This window comes from Oncorhynchus clarkii, chromosome 13, assembly GCF_045791955.1.
Source record: "Oncorhynchus clarkii lewisi isolate Uvic-CL-2024 chromosome 13, UVic_Ocla_1.0, whole genome shotgun sequence".
Lineage (NCBI taxonomy): Eukaryota > Metazoa > Chordata > Actinopteri > Salmoniformes > Salmonidae > Oncorhynchus > Oncorhynchus clarkii.
This window is the reverse complement of record NC_092159.1, coordinates 20448681-20463597: the sequence shown is the minus strand read 5'-3', so window position 1 is coordinate 20463597 and position 14917 is coordinate 20448681. Positions and strand designations below refer to the sequence as shown.

At 43.2% G+C, this 14917-nt stretch overlaps 1 protein-coding gene across 2 annotated transcripts in view; it reads right to left on the bottom strand.

The window, feature by feature from the left end:
* The window catches only part of LOC139424553 (growth factor receptor-bound protein 2-like), a 30010-nt gene extending 15407 nt beyond the window's left edge, over positions 1-14603 (bottom strand). The window contains exons 1-2 of one of the 2 annotated variants that reach the window (XM_071176511.1): positions 14561-14603; positions 13442-13736 (exon numbers count right to left, since the gene is read on the bottom strand). In XM_071176511.1, the coding sequence (XP_071032612.1) occupies positions 13442-13519 (78 nt within the window). In that variant the 5' untranslated portion in view covers positions 13520-13736; positions 14561-14603. Of the gene's footprint in view, positions 1-13441; positions 13870-14560 lie in introns of those variants that run through there. The other variant, XM_071176510.1, reaches the window with a different exon arrangement.
* Between the last annotated feature and the right edge of the window lie 314 nt (positions 14604-14917).

Genomic DNA, 14917 nt, shown 5'->3' with positions numbered 1-14917 from the left:
CGCTACTGCACCATGTTCTCTCATACTTAAATAAAATAAGGTCTCAGAAAAAGAGCATGATGGACGAGGAGTAAAATGAAGAGAAGGATGGAAGAGAGGTGAAAGAGGGGGAGAGGGAGGTGGAAGAGAGGGGTATTTGCCACTGCAGTGTAGTCCAGAGAGGATTGGGAAGGAATCAAACTACAGGATTATAACCAGGGATGTGAATTCAAAATCGGGGCAACAACTCAGCAGACACCATGCTCTTAAATGTAAAACATATCCACAGGGGGTTCCTCTCCTCCGACAAGAGACTTCTGTGTGGTGTTTGAGTGGGGGGAATGTGTGTGTATGTATTTGTGTTTTTATGTGTATGCATGTGTGTGAGCCTGTTCTGTATCCACAACCAGCCAGGGAACAAGGCATTCAGGGTGAATACTGTTTTCTGGTGCGTCATGAATATACATGAGATGGTAGACGAGAAGGAAGGAGAGACAAATTGAGCATAATGAAAGAGAGAGCGAGACAGAGACACAGAAATTCAGAGCAAGAGAGAGAGAAATACAGAGAAACACACACACTTACACACAGGAGGCAAGCTTATCTTTCTCCCAGAGATAAACAGCCAAGGTGTCTGTGGAGGCGCGTGGAGAAACAGACGGGCGATACCTGACAGAAAACTTAATGAATTATGTGATGGGAATCAGAGTGTGTGTGCGCACATTGGGAATCAGAGCAGACAAGAAAATGGATCAACTGCAGGGGGGATTGTGCAAAATAAAAATGTATATCTACACTGAACAAAAATATAAAACGCAACAATCGCAAAGATTTTACTGAGTTACAGCTCATGAGGGAATCAGTCAATTTAAATAAATTCATTAGGCCCTAATCTATGGATTTCACATGACTGGGAATACAGATATGCATCGGTTGGTCACAGATAGATACCTTAAAAAAAAAAAAAGAAGGTAGGGGCGTGGATCCGAAAGCCAGTATCTGGTGACCACCATTTGCCTCATGCAGCACGACATCTTCTTCGCATAGAGTTGTCCAGGCTGTCGATTGTGGCCTGTGGAATGGTGTCCTAGTCCCCTTCAATGTCTTGTAAAGTTGCTGGATATTGGCAGGAACTGGAACCTGCTATCGTACACGTCGATCCAGAGCATCCCAAACATGCTCAACGGGTGACATGTCTGGTGAGTATGTAAGCTATGGAAGAACTGGGATATTCGCTTCCAGGAATTGTGTACAGATCCTTGCGACATGGGGCTGTGCATTATAATGCTGAAACATGAGGTGATGGCGGCGGATGAACGGCACGACAATGAGCCTCAGGATCTCATCACGGTATCTCTATGCATTCAAATTGCCATTGATAAAATGCAATTGTGTTTGTTGTCCGTAGCTTCTGCCTGCCCATATCACAACCCTACTGCCACCATGGGGCACTCGGTTCACAACGTTGACATCCGCAAACCACTCGCTCACACGACACCACCTGCAGCTGAAACCAAGATTAATCCGTGAAGAGCACACTTCTCCAGCGTGCCAGTGGCCGTCGAAGGTGAACATTTGCCTATTGAAGTCTGTTACTATGGCGAAATGCAGTCAGATCAAGACCCTGGTGAGGAGGACACACGCAGATGAGCTTCCGTGAGAAGGTTTCTGCCAGTTTGTGCAGAAATTCTTTGGTTGTGCAAACCCCCAGTTTTATCAGCTGTCTGGGTGGCTGGTCTCAGACGAGATGTGGAGGTCCTGGGCTGGCGTAACTACACGTGGTTTGCAGTTGAGGCCAGTTGGACGTAGTGCCAAATTCTCTAAAACAACAGAGGCGGCTTATGGTAGAGCAATTAACTTTCAATTCTGTGGCAACAGCTCTGGTGGACATTCCTGCAGTCAGCATGCCACTTGCACGCTCTCTCAAAACTTGAGACAACTTGGCATTGTGTCAGGTGACAATACTGCACATGTTAGAGTGGCCTTTTAAGGTGACCCATCATGCTATTTAATCAGCTTATTGATATGCCACACCTGTCAGATGGATTGATTCTCTTGGCATAGGAGAAATGCTCACTAACAAGGACGTAAACACATTTCTGCATTTTAGAGAAATAATATTTTTGTGCATATGGAACATATCTGGGATCTTTTATTTTAGCTCATGAAACATGGGGTCGACACTTTACATGTTGCATTTACATTTTTGGTCAGTATATTTATTTCCACGAAGAGGCTCTACATAAACTCACAAGAATCTGCTTTGTCTCCACAAAAACGTACAAATAGTGCTTTAAGCAGCGATTTATAGAAGCATACTGTGGGAATTGGTACAGTGAACAACGAGGTGCATTTCCATGTACAGCACAGTGATTTGCATCCGTTTAGATCTCTGAAAACAAACAACTATGGCATGTCTAACATTTTCCAACCCACTACTTTATGAAAATAGCAACATTAAGCATCGATGCATACTTTGCATAGTAACATGGTACCTAGCGTGTCTACAACATCATCCAAACTACTGCTTTATGTAAATAGCAACACTAAAACATTGATGCATAGTATAGTAGCACAACATCACACAATCCTCTAGTTGGAATGAATCTTATATTGCCAGTTGCCACACATCCAAGCCTTCACTTGGATAAAATCAGTGGTAATTGAGGTTCATTACGCAACCTTCTAGTTTTCTGGGATTTTGGATAGTTCCAAGAGCCTAGCCTGTAGCAGCTGGAGCCTTGCTTTCCTGGAGAGCTGTGTGATGTTGTGTCCCTCTCTACCCCCTGTCCTGGTTCTGCCCGGTTGGCCCCGGTCCCAGACTCTGTTTTGGGGCTAATCCATGAGGAGGTCTATTTATCTTGTGTCGGAGGAGGGGATAAAGGGCGAGGAGCGACAGCTAAACCGCTAATCCAGCTACAGCACTGGGACACTTTTAACGAGATCCCAGATTGGGGCTGTCTGGATTACAAAGAGAGAGAGAGACAGAGAGAGAGACAGAGAGAGAAAGAGCGACAGTGTGAAAGAGCAGGCCTATTAGGTTTAGACAGACAGTCACAACATAGCCCACTCAGACTAGAGAGAGGTTCAGTGTAGGGGACAGGCCTCTGAGGATCTAGTCTGCCCAGATGGCCCCTCGCAGACACTCTCTCCCCCTGGGAGGGCTTTCTATCGATGTTTACAAACTGTCAACAACAGTAGAGTTTCAGGGTCATCACAGAGACAGAGAGAGCAAGAGAGATACCTTTTGTTTATTATCTATTTCACTTGCTTTGGCAATGTAAACATATGTTTCCCATGCCTTAAATTGAATTGAGAGCGAAAGCAGAATCGACATGAGCTTTTAATGCAGGAGAAGAAAGCATACACACACACAAACACAAGCTAACCCCTCTACCCTGCTCCACTGACAGGTGTAGTGAGTGGTATGACATCTACCACTTGTGAAGGAGCGCAGGAGTTACTTAGGGGAGGAATGAGTCACTCTGGTACTCTGGCTGGGAAGATGAAGAGAAGATGAGTGTCCCTGGTGTATCTCTAATGCGAACTGTGTCTCTCGCCTCACAGGAGACACAGCAGGCAGCCGGGCCTGGGCACGTTAGCACTAGCATAAACAAGTTAGCGTGGTAATGCTAACTGACTCACCCCAGGTGACAGACGAGCAGATGCTACAGAGGCAACTGCAACTGATCCTATTTTGAGGAGAACTATTGAAAGAGGTTATGCTTTACAAAGTGAGTGATGACAGAGAACACCGCTGGTTTGACAGTCTGCTGTCTGTCCCGTCTCTCGGTACTTGGGTGTGCGTGTGTTGTGTGTTCTGTGGTTGCAATCAAATTTCTTTACACGGAGGGATGGAGCATGAATTTGCACGTCCTATATAAAGTGCTAACGATGAGTTGAAATCCACTTAGCCTATGGTCTTCTTTTAGTGAAAGTGAATTACAAAAAGTAAACATACTAGCAATATGCAGGCTACTGTTGATAGAAAGCTACAAAAGACACAGAATTAGTATTGGCTAGCCTACTGTAGCCATGTCGATATGTCCTTTGGACTCCTAAAGAGACAGTGTCCTATTTTCAAATCTTCTCAAAATGACATACTACTTTAGAAACAAAAATGTATGCAATTAATACAATTCTAAAGAACAGCGTAATGACTTACATTGCCAAATTATATTACACAGCTTTTTAATACATATAATAACCAAATGTAGCCTCTTAATAGCTGAATATAGAGAGAAAGCATGCCAACCTATAGGCCCTGCATGACCCCAGTGCATTTAAAGGGATAATTCTGGGTTTTGGCAATGAAGGAAGTCAGAGTTAGTTTTCGCAAGCTAATGCTAGGTACCTACTAGCATGCTAGCAGTTACCATAGACTTCCAGCCATTGTGTTAATGCTAGTTAGCAATTGCGCTAATGCTAGTTAGCAACTTCCTTCAAACATTCATTGCAAAATACTGAATTATCCCTTTAAGAACTACACGGGCCAGTAGATTTCTGCCAGGTTCCAATGTTAACTGGATGATTTTTACCAGTGAGAAAAAAGCTAACATTGGACCCTGGAGTGTTTCATAAACAGCACGGAGTGGTGGCGCATAGGCTCTTTACTGTGCTTTTATTGACGAACAGTAAGCTCGACTTGTTTATAAAAGGTGTGGAACTTACTGTAGTTAAGTCAATCTCATATCCTTGCCATTCATAAAATCATACAACGTAGTTACTGTATATGTCCATGGTGTCGCATCGGGACAAGTAAAGATCTTGTTTGTATTTTCGATATGAAGTCCGTTAGTACTCGCCAGACAATGATGTTATAGTGAGTTAAAGTGAGTGACTCGTCAGTAGTCTACCGAGTCGCATCATTAAGAGAACAGTTCATTTGGCTCTCTAATTTGCATACTGGTAGGCTTTGAATTGTTTTAAGAGCCAATTATACTTGTTTTTCAAAAGATGGATATACTGTCAGTCTACTGATTTAATGAACATTTTGACAATGCTGCTTCCTGTGTGGCAAAGCCCATGTTTAACACCTGCTTCATTCTTCAATCATACCTGAAGCATGTGGAAGTCAGACTCTCACAGGATGCATTAAAGGCCCAGTGCAGTCAAAATTAAGTTGTTCCTATGTTTTATATCATATTGCACAACAGCTGATGAAACTAACAATGTAAAAGTGTGAAAATATTTGATCAGTGTTATATCCCGATTGTATTTTCAGCCAGAAACTATCCAGTATTAGAATGTACCCGACCCTGGCTGGCTACTTTTTCGATTTGGCTGGCTACTCCATGTGCTTGTGGAAAACACTGTATGCTGCTGTTGTTTAGTGTGAAGGAGCGCAGGGGTAACTTAGAGGAATGAGTCAGTCTGATCAGGAAGACCAGCAGAAAACGAGTCCTGTATGTCGGGGTGCCTGCCTAGCATGTTAGCACTCTAATGCCAACTGACTCACCCACGGTGATGAGACCAGCTGGGGATGAGTCAGCTTGAGGCAACAGAGGGTCTACATAGTCCATCATATTTTTGTCCCAACTAGGCAACAAACCTAACCAACTGAGCTAATTGATCAGTTCAGTGATTGAATTTAACATAGCTGGTCTTCCAGGTCAGTTCAATCAAAAACATGGCACTCAAGGACTAGGGTTGAGAGTCCTGTACTGTATGTTGGCACTCAAGGACTAGGGTTGAGAGTCCTGTACTGTATGTTGGCACTCAAGGACTAGGGTTGAGAGTCCTGTACTGTATGTTGGTACTCCAGGACTAGGGTTGAGAGTCCTGTACTGTATGTTGGTACTCAAGGATGGCAGGGTAGCCTAGTGGTTAGGGCTAGGACTAGTAACCGGAAGGTTGCAAGTTCAAACCCCCGAGCTGACGAGGTACAAATCTGTCATTCTGCCCCTGAACAGGCAGTTAACCCACTAGGCCGTCATTGAAAATAAGAATTTGTTCTTAACTGACTTGCCTAGTTAAATAAAAGTTTAAAAAAATTATAATATTCTTCTAAAAAAAGACTACGGTTGAGAGTCCTGTTCTGTATGTTGGTACTCAAGGACTAGGTTAAACCAGAGAGGAAGGCTTATTCCAAATACCTCCCCCTCATTTTAGAGGGTCGCTTGGTGGAGGAGTGGTACTCAAGGACTAGGTTAAACCAGAGAGTAGGTAGGTAGGGAGAGCTAAATTAGGCCTAGGGAATGGGACATCACTACATCAGTTGCGCACATCAAAAACTGTCAACGGATACCACTCAATTCCTTGACAACGAGCCTTGTTTTTCACAATGCCTGTACTGGTGGCAGTAATACCTTTCCTTATATTTCTCGTACAACAAATACGTACGAGCAAATACGTACGAAATGAGAACAGCAGAACAACAATATGCCCGTAACATACCCATCCTATGGTTGTGGTTCAAAGTGGAGGAGTACTGAAGCTGGACCTTCATTCCATAGCAGTTTGACATGTAACCATCGTATTTCCTTCACTCTGTCACTACCAGTGGAAGTACTGTTCTGAAGTCATCAAACCGGCACTAGGCTACAGTCATAGATAGAGGCTCCGTGTGGCAGATATCTAGGCTAATCAATGGAAGATGGAATTAAAATGACAGAACTAAAAGTTAAATGAGAAGGACAAGCAACAACCCCCGAGAGCCAACAGGTAGGCTGCTTCTTAATAATCTGAATCTGAAATAAAATGTACACATACATGTTAATCAATCATTGCACCCACACTGCCCGCGTGCGCCAACGAGCATCTGCGTTGCCAAGTGCTAAAATAGAAGTCAGTTCTATTTGTGATGTTGAATGCGGTGCATTCATCTCCTCATTGGTTTATAGAAGCATATACCCACGTGCCATCGCCTCATTGGTTATACCCACGTGGGTGATTGAAAGATGAACGGAGGTCGGTAATACACCTTATTATGAAAGTTAGTTGCCAATCGCCATATAATGTCCAAAGAAGAAAACGCCTGGAAGGAGGAGAGATGACTAGAAACGATTCAGTTGACTGTTTTGTGTGTGGATTAATTGTCGGAGTAAAGGACCTTGTGCATTTCAGGTAAAATAACACCTCAATGTTTATATCTCAGGCCAAAGTTAGATCAGCCTGTAGTGTGGTTTTCCACTTTAATTTTGAGTGTGACTCCAAATCCAGACCTCCATGGGTTGATAAATTTGATTTCCATTGATCATTTTTATGTGATTTTGTTGTCAGCACATTCAGCTATGTAAAGAAAAAAGTATTTAATAAGAATATTTCATTCTTTCAGATCTAGGATGTGTTATTTTAGTGTTCCCTTTATTTTTTTGAGCAGTGTATATATGTAAATAACATTTTAAAAAATGGCACTTTGGGAACCACATAAGCAAAAGTTATGGGTGTTTTCATGCACATTATGTTGATGGGATTGTGTTCCATCACGACGGCTAAATTACAGGACGGGAAAGAAGAAATTGCTTCATTTCTCTCACACACACACGGTCCCTGAAACAATTACACTTTCCTGGAATGGAAGCAAACCAGTAAATAATCTTGCAGTGAGCATTTAGCCTGTTCCCTCCAGTCCCCTGAAGTATACAAATAGAGTGAGAACGATCAATATCAGGAAGTGGCTCTATTGACATCACAGTAAAGACAAATGAGGTGTGAGAAGGCAACCTGTGCATCCACAATGGAACCCTATTTTCATATATAGTGCACAACTTTTGATTGGGCCCATAAGACTGGTCAAAAGTAGTGTACCTTATAGGGAATAGGGAGCCATTTCAGGGTGTTGTGATAAAAAAAAATACATTTAAAAGCTCAGGGGAGGGAGGGAAAACAAAGCTTCTAGTTAGAAAGCCATCCGTATAGAGCTAACAGGCCATGATATTGTACTGTATGGTTGGTCCACATGGGAGAAGGCCGGTTTAGGTTTAATCAATGGTTAAAACATTTGACTGGGCTTAGAGATAGATCTTTGAAAGAGCACTGTAGAGAGGGTGAGAGGCTGTGTGTGGTGAGAGAGAGGTGTGGGAGAGGAGAGGGTTGTTTCCAAGGTATTAGACAGAGCGGTGTTGGGGATTGCACACTTTGAGGAAAAACATCATGTTGAAGAGCCCACACTAGTCCCACTGCGGATTAGTTTAGTGTGTGTGTGTGCATGCGTGTGTTTTCTAGGGTGGGCTTGACACAGTTGTGTGTGTGTGTGTGTGTGTGTGTGTATGTATGCATCTGCTTGCATGCGTTTTGTGAGGCTGAGAGTCAAGAGAAGCATTAGCTGTGACAGGAAAACATGTCTTGCTTTTCACACTGTCGGGCCCATGATCGCACTCCTAGCTAAAGAGCAGTAGGGAGTGTGTTGTGGTGAGCCTCAACTACTGTAGCCCTGGAGAGAATTAAGACTGGATGAAGTCAACCCATGCAAAATTAAACTCTGGCAAGTTGTGAGGTCTGGAAATTTCTGAGCACACCTGAAAAGATAGTCACTATTTTCTCCTGAAATGTTAAAATCCCTCGTTCCTTTGATGTTGTCAAATCTCAGGACATTCCCAACAGAAATGGAGCGAACCCGGCATCTACCCATCCCAAACCACACAGGAGGACAAGCAGGAAAACAAGGAAGCAAGGCTCCAGGATGGCTTCAAAGCGAAGGTCCCTGAACACAGGGGTAATAAGAGCAGCCTTTGGCATTACGAATGGGTCAGACAGTAGCAGTAAACGTATATCTCTCTCTGTGCATGTGTGCACTGCCAACCCTCCAGTCAAACGATCTCATACTGCAATTAGGTCAGATTCACTTCCAAGGGTAATAAGCATCATCTATGCTGCAGTAGCCGCAGGAGGACGAGGGTCCAAAAATCTTTTTAACACCCTGCCATTGTAGAGGGGAGTGCACGATTTGTTGGAACATCCTAACTTAACCTAGGGGGAGTGCACGATTTGTCAACACCCGGACATTAGTTCACAAACCTAACCTGATACATGATGGCTTTATGCTTAAAAATACCCTTGTTCTATCAATTTAGGTATGTTTTTTTGGTTTTTAAAGTTGTGTCCATCGTGTAGTAAGGCAACACGATATGTCTTGGGATTCGGAGCCACTAATCTCATCAAGAAGGTTCCTCAACACTAGTCTACCTCTCCGTCTGCCATCCCACCCTCTCTTCGTCATGCTTTGTTTTTCTGCACTGTAATTGAACACTTTATATACTGTAACTCCGTACACACAGTGATGGGAGGTGACGAGAGAGCGCCTGGCACAGGAATGTGGGTTTACTTTAGGCCTGTTCTCCCTTGGTCTTCTTTAGCACCTCTAGCAGGTCACATGCTCTGACATGGGACCTGCTAGTTTGTTTAGGTCTTTCACTCACTCTCTTTCTGCCAGGGGAAATAAATAAACAGGGCCTCGTTCTCTCTATCAACAGTGCTTCAGTCTGCAGGATGAAGAGAACGAGGGATGAAGGGAGCAGAGGAGAGAAATGGAAAGACGGAGGAGTGCAGCCAGCCGCATCGCTCACCTTCATTTCCTCCTTCTGGAGGACAAAGATAAGGACAAGAGCTGTGACAGAGAAGGGCAGATGGATTAATGATTGTTCTGTTCTTCTCTCAATGGGGACAGTCAATGTGTGTCTATTATTGTCTTTCCTTGCATCGCCCTTGTCTTGACACTCATCTGGATAGAGTGGTGATTCCACCTTGTAATGGGAGCGTTGATATATTGTACATTCGCCCTGTCAAAGGAGTCAGTGTCACCCACACGCAGGTGCACACGCACCCATAAACACTCATAAGTATACACATAGAAATGCTATGGTCAAATGGCAGAAGAACCTACTATGCACGACATAAGTGACCCATAGGACGCAGCTTCTGGTGTATAAGGTCCTAAGAAACCTAGCCAGGTTAACATCCGCCATGGGAATGAGTTCAGTTCACTAGCTCGTGTTGACAGACGCTGCCTGTACTTTACTGTACATTGACAGTACATCCCGTTTTAGCTCCCGCTGCCTTTGGCATTATGGGAGAGTGGTGTGGAGTGCTTTTTTCTTTCTCTCCCTCTCTTTATCCTTCTGTGCCTGACTGCCAGTTCAGAAAACAGACTGCTGACGTCCCTGGGTTCGCACCAAAAAGCCAAAGACCCAAAGTGAGACCAGGCAGGTCTGAGATCTGTGCTGTATAGCCTTAGCCAAATGGCACTGACAATGGCCATAGGATTTGGCTAAGCAGCAAAAACGAATCTGGGACCAGGCTATGGTGCTGCTAATTCCCTAAAAACTATTTAGCCAGACACAATCAGGTGACTTGAGACCAAAGCTGTTTGTGGTTCCTCCTCCTCCTTTGTTTGACCAGATGTGATGCTCCATTCTCTTTGGACTTCTCTGTCACACACACAGACCGTGACCAGGTTCCTGTCTCAGATGGTTCTTCTTTCCACTCCTTGCTTGCAGGCTAAATTTAGACCTGATGCTGCCCGGCTTTTGTGCTGCGGCCTCAGTTGACAGAAAAAATAAAGGGAGAGAGAGAAACAGAGAGACGTTGCATGCCCCAGAGCCATTGAATGTCTGTCCTGTATCAAAAAAACTCTGTAAATAAAAACTGAGGTCTCCTCTTGTGCCCTTCTAAATGCATGAGAAAAACCGAGATGTTTGTGTTACTCAAGACAAGACTTCTGGCAGTAAGCGTTATTTATTTCTGACATTCTCTTCCTGACAACTCAATTGCAGAGAATAAACTCCTCCACCCTTTGTACAGTGGGGGGATGGGGGAGTTACCCTACATATTAGGAGGAAATAATCTCTCATCTTCACAGATCTCTAAAAATATCCATGAGAAATTAATGTCCCCTGTATTGTAAGGGGATCTCAAGAACCGAGCTAAATCGATCATGGACATGGCACGTCACGCATTGGCTGTATTCTAATTCTCAGCAATTTACCAAGACAGTAGGCTTTTCCATAAGAGCTCAATTCATCAAGAGAGTACACCTATTTCAAAACAGCCACTTGACTGAACATCATGTAACACTTGTGTACATGCTGGAACAGAACTGGGGTATTGACACAGTGCCAGGCCAGAAGCTTTGAAGTGTGTGGTTAAGAAGAGGACACCTATGGGTCCCGAGAATTGTGTCAAAGAGCCCCGTTCTCCAGCCATCCTCCCGCCACGGACAGAATTTAATTCGGAAAGGAGGCATAAGATCACTGCCGACGTTCCTGAATCCCCTCCAGATTCTCCCTCTATGAACTCAGAAAAGCCAAGACTGCGTCAGCAGAGCGTTCCCGGGAAGTTGCAAAAACGGAACTTGACAGAACCCTTTCGCAACTCCGGGCGGAGTTTGTGCATGCATGCTTCGCTACGCAGGAAGAACCGAGCAGGGAGAGAGAAAATAAAAAGAGAAGAGCCTCGGGTGTAGTAGCATTTTTACCGGCAAGTTGTTGCCACACACCACACCACACTCTTGGACGATTAATATTTATGTGGCGCCCGCCGAGCGAGCGAAGCCTAAAGCCCAGGGGATGGAGCAAGCTGCCTGGCATACTCCCCATCAACTTCTACAGTGCTGAGATAAAGAATGTTCACTCTCCATTGAGCTTCATTTCTGTGAACAAATCAGGTAACACAAGAAAGAAATCTATTGATTTGGCTTTTAGAATATAGCCCGCTCCCAGATGTGTTTGTGCCGTCTTGCCAAATGCTATGGTCATTGTCACGCCGGCTAAAAGCTTGGCTAATACAGGAGGGACATTGGTTTGGCTGACAGAATGTACTATACGGATAGTAAAAGTTACTTAGACTAGTGTATACTGTATGCAATATAGCCTGCACTCACATGCCTCCTATCACCGATCAGCAATCGCACCAATTGTCCTTCAGATGCTCCTCTTGGGCAATCACAGACTTGTTGAGTCGGTAGATGCAGCCAGAAACGGCGTGACGAACACTGCTTCTCTTTGAAGTATGAAAGCCGCTGCATGATGAACTGAGGTTGACTCAGGCAACAAATTGACTGATAACTTTGTTCACCGTTTTCACAGCTCGCGGCCATATTCCTTTTAAGGCCTCATGATCAGATTTGTTCCTGTTTCTAGTGTGAACATCTTCAACTGATGTTTCTCTTGAGGAGATATGAATGCGTGTTCCTGTCCTGGTTCGCCGGATCTGTTTCTGCCTCTGACCGTGGCGTTGCCGGGGTACATTGCCAGAGTAGAGGAGAACAGAGCACAGGGCCAGACTGTTCTCAAAACACCAGCTGAAAGAGGGAACTGGAAAGAAGACAAGACTGCACACAACCAGACGTTTACCTCGGACACACACACTTCACTCTCAATCTTCTCTTTACTGCATATTGTTTTTATTACTATTTTTTTTGCATATGGTTTTAACCTGAACTGACACCAGTATTATGATTGCAGTGCAGGCAGTCAGCATGCAGTTATGACACAAAAAGCTCAGCTATAATAGAGCTTTTATAACATGTCTTGAAGCAGAGCTGTTACAGTACTGTTCTGACACTGAAATGAAGGAGCTGTCATAATCCCAGCAAGGGAAGGGGTGTGGTTGTAAACATACTGCCAGCTCATCCTCTCTCTTTAGCTCTCCTTCCTTCTCCGTTTCTGACTGAGTGAGGGAAAATGTATAGAAGCCAAGGATGATACTGGAGACTTCCTGTTTCAGCATTATCACAGTCTACTTAACCACAGAAGAAGTCCAATATTGCTGAACTACTGAGGATAATGAAAGGATTCAATGGAAGAGCTTATTAAGTGTAGTTTTTAACAAACTGGGGGGAGGGTTACTTACTTATTATTTCTCCTCTTGTAGCATTTCTTTGACTAAAAAAAATTGTCATATAGGCTACAAAGACTAATTTTGGGGTTGCTCATTCTGGTTCTCCACACAAAATGACGACTGCATGTAAAATGTGGCGTACAATATAGGATGCTTGTTATAGGACGCGAGAAAGACAGAATTGTGTCCTGCCAAAGACTACCAGTGCTATCCTTGTCCATATCTGTACGGAAACAATCGCTGAACTTTTCCTTGAAAACATGACACCGATTACCATATGACTTGCCATTGACAAAGACATTAGCTGCCCCTCATTCAAATGTGTTGGAACCAAAGGACAACACCCCTGCAACATGTTTTTATTTATATTATATTCTGTTCTAGTCCCTCTCCTTCTGTAGGCCTATCATAATAAATAGACCTCTGAAAAGACAAGGTCAAATCTCTTACAAAGTACTTTGAATATCGACCAATTCAAGTGATTTAAGGGACTTACTAATGGTTACAAGTTTTTAGATAATGTCCTTAAAACCAGTTACCAGTTACAGGAGTGTCTAAAATTAAGACACAAAATGACCTACAACAAAAAAGGTAACAGTAAATAGTGTAATAACTAGACATAACCACAAAGGAAAAATATCTGACACATTTAAGAATATAAATAGTGAAGCAATGGGCTGCTTACCTTCAACGTTTCTCCACGTTTAAAACTCAACTCATCATCTGCAGTGGCTTTGAAATCGTATTTGGCAATGGCCTCCATGGTGAGGATTGTTGGAACACCTGTATGCTGTGTTGATGAATGCACAAGTACCCTTCTGAAGTCTTTCAATTGAGTTTATTCCTCAAAGGAATGATGAAAATTATGAACAATGTCAGAAGAAAAAAAAACAGAACAGCTCCGGTCCCGTTTTCCCCCTGGTCTGACCAGTCACTCCGAGTAGCACAAATACCCTCACTCGCTGCACGCCGCTACAAACCTGTGAACAAGAACGCAGATAGAGAACCAGAGACTATGTAGCAGCAAATGAACATTAACCAACAACGAAAAACAATGGACTAATATGATAGTTTGTGATGTGATGCCGCGCCCATAGACAATACTAGCATTCTGACGCTCGCGCAATCAGGAGAGAAAATATATAATCTGATTGACGTCTCCTCAGGCCAACTAAAGCACATCATCTCCACAATTGACCAATCGGATGTGAGAATACTGTCATATCCAATAGGTGTTCTGTAGCTGTGCAAAACCAATGGGATTGCTAATTTACACGCTTTGTAGAGGATTTTTGACAGGCAGATGTGGTTGATGACTCAAACCTCGAGCTAAATGTAGAATGTCTAGTTTCGACTCAAAATCGTTTTATGTCGCGTACAATATTTTGTGACCTCTTTCCTTGCCATTAGCCAAGTCCTTCTTTTGTATACCTTTCCAGCTAATTTGAGTGAAACATTGTGGAGTAAAAACAAAGAGCTGTGATATTTATTGCATTGTTACAATTTATTGTTTCAAAATTTGACAAGCAACAGTTTGTTACAAAGTTAAAAGTAACCTAGTTGTCACAATTGCTAAAACTACGAAATGAGACTTGTAGGCCTACTTTAGCTCCAACAGAAGAAAGATTACGAAGATACGACTATTAGGCTATTGTTGTGCTAGTCCTACAATGTAGGTTAATTAAACAAGAATATAGGCTAAATCATTTCAAAAAAGTGATCGATGGCCCACCAGGTCTTGCTTGAAGTGAAACTGTTAAGGTCTCCGAAGTAGCCTTGTCCACCTACACTCATTTAATGTTACCTTGTTTTCTACTTGCTATCCCTTGGAATTATACAAAAAACGTGTTATTAGTAGGCTATCCACTTCCTAGAACGTGAGCTCTGTATATAAGAAGCTTCCTATCGCGACATTTTGGGATTACTTAAATCTGCACAGAAATTTGCCCACTCCCCTGTTCCACTGCTCCGCCCTCTCTCTCTCTTTGCAATTCAAAGGGCTTTATTGGCAGGGGTAACATGTTTAGATTGCCAATGGAAGTGGAAAAGAAATAAACAAAAGTGAAATAAACAATCGTAAATTAACAGCAAACATTAAACTCTCAAAAGTTTCTTAAAGAATAGAGACATTTTAAATGTTATACTTCTGGCTATGCGCAGT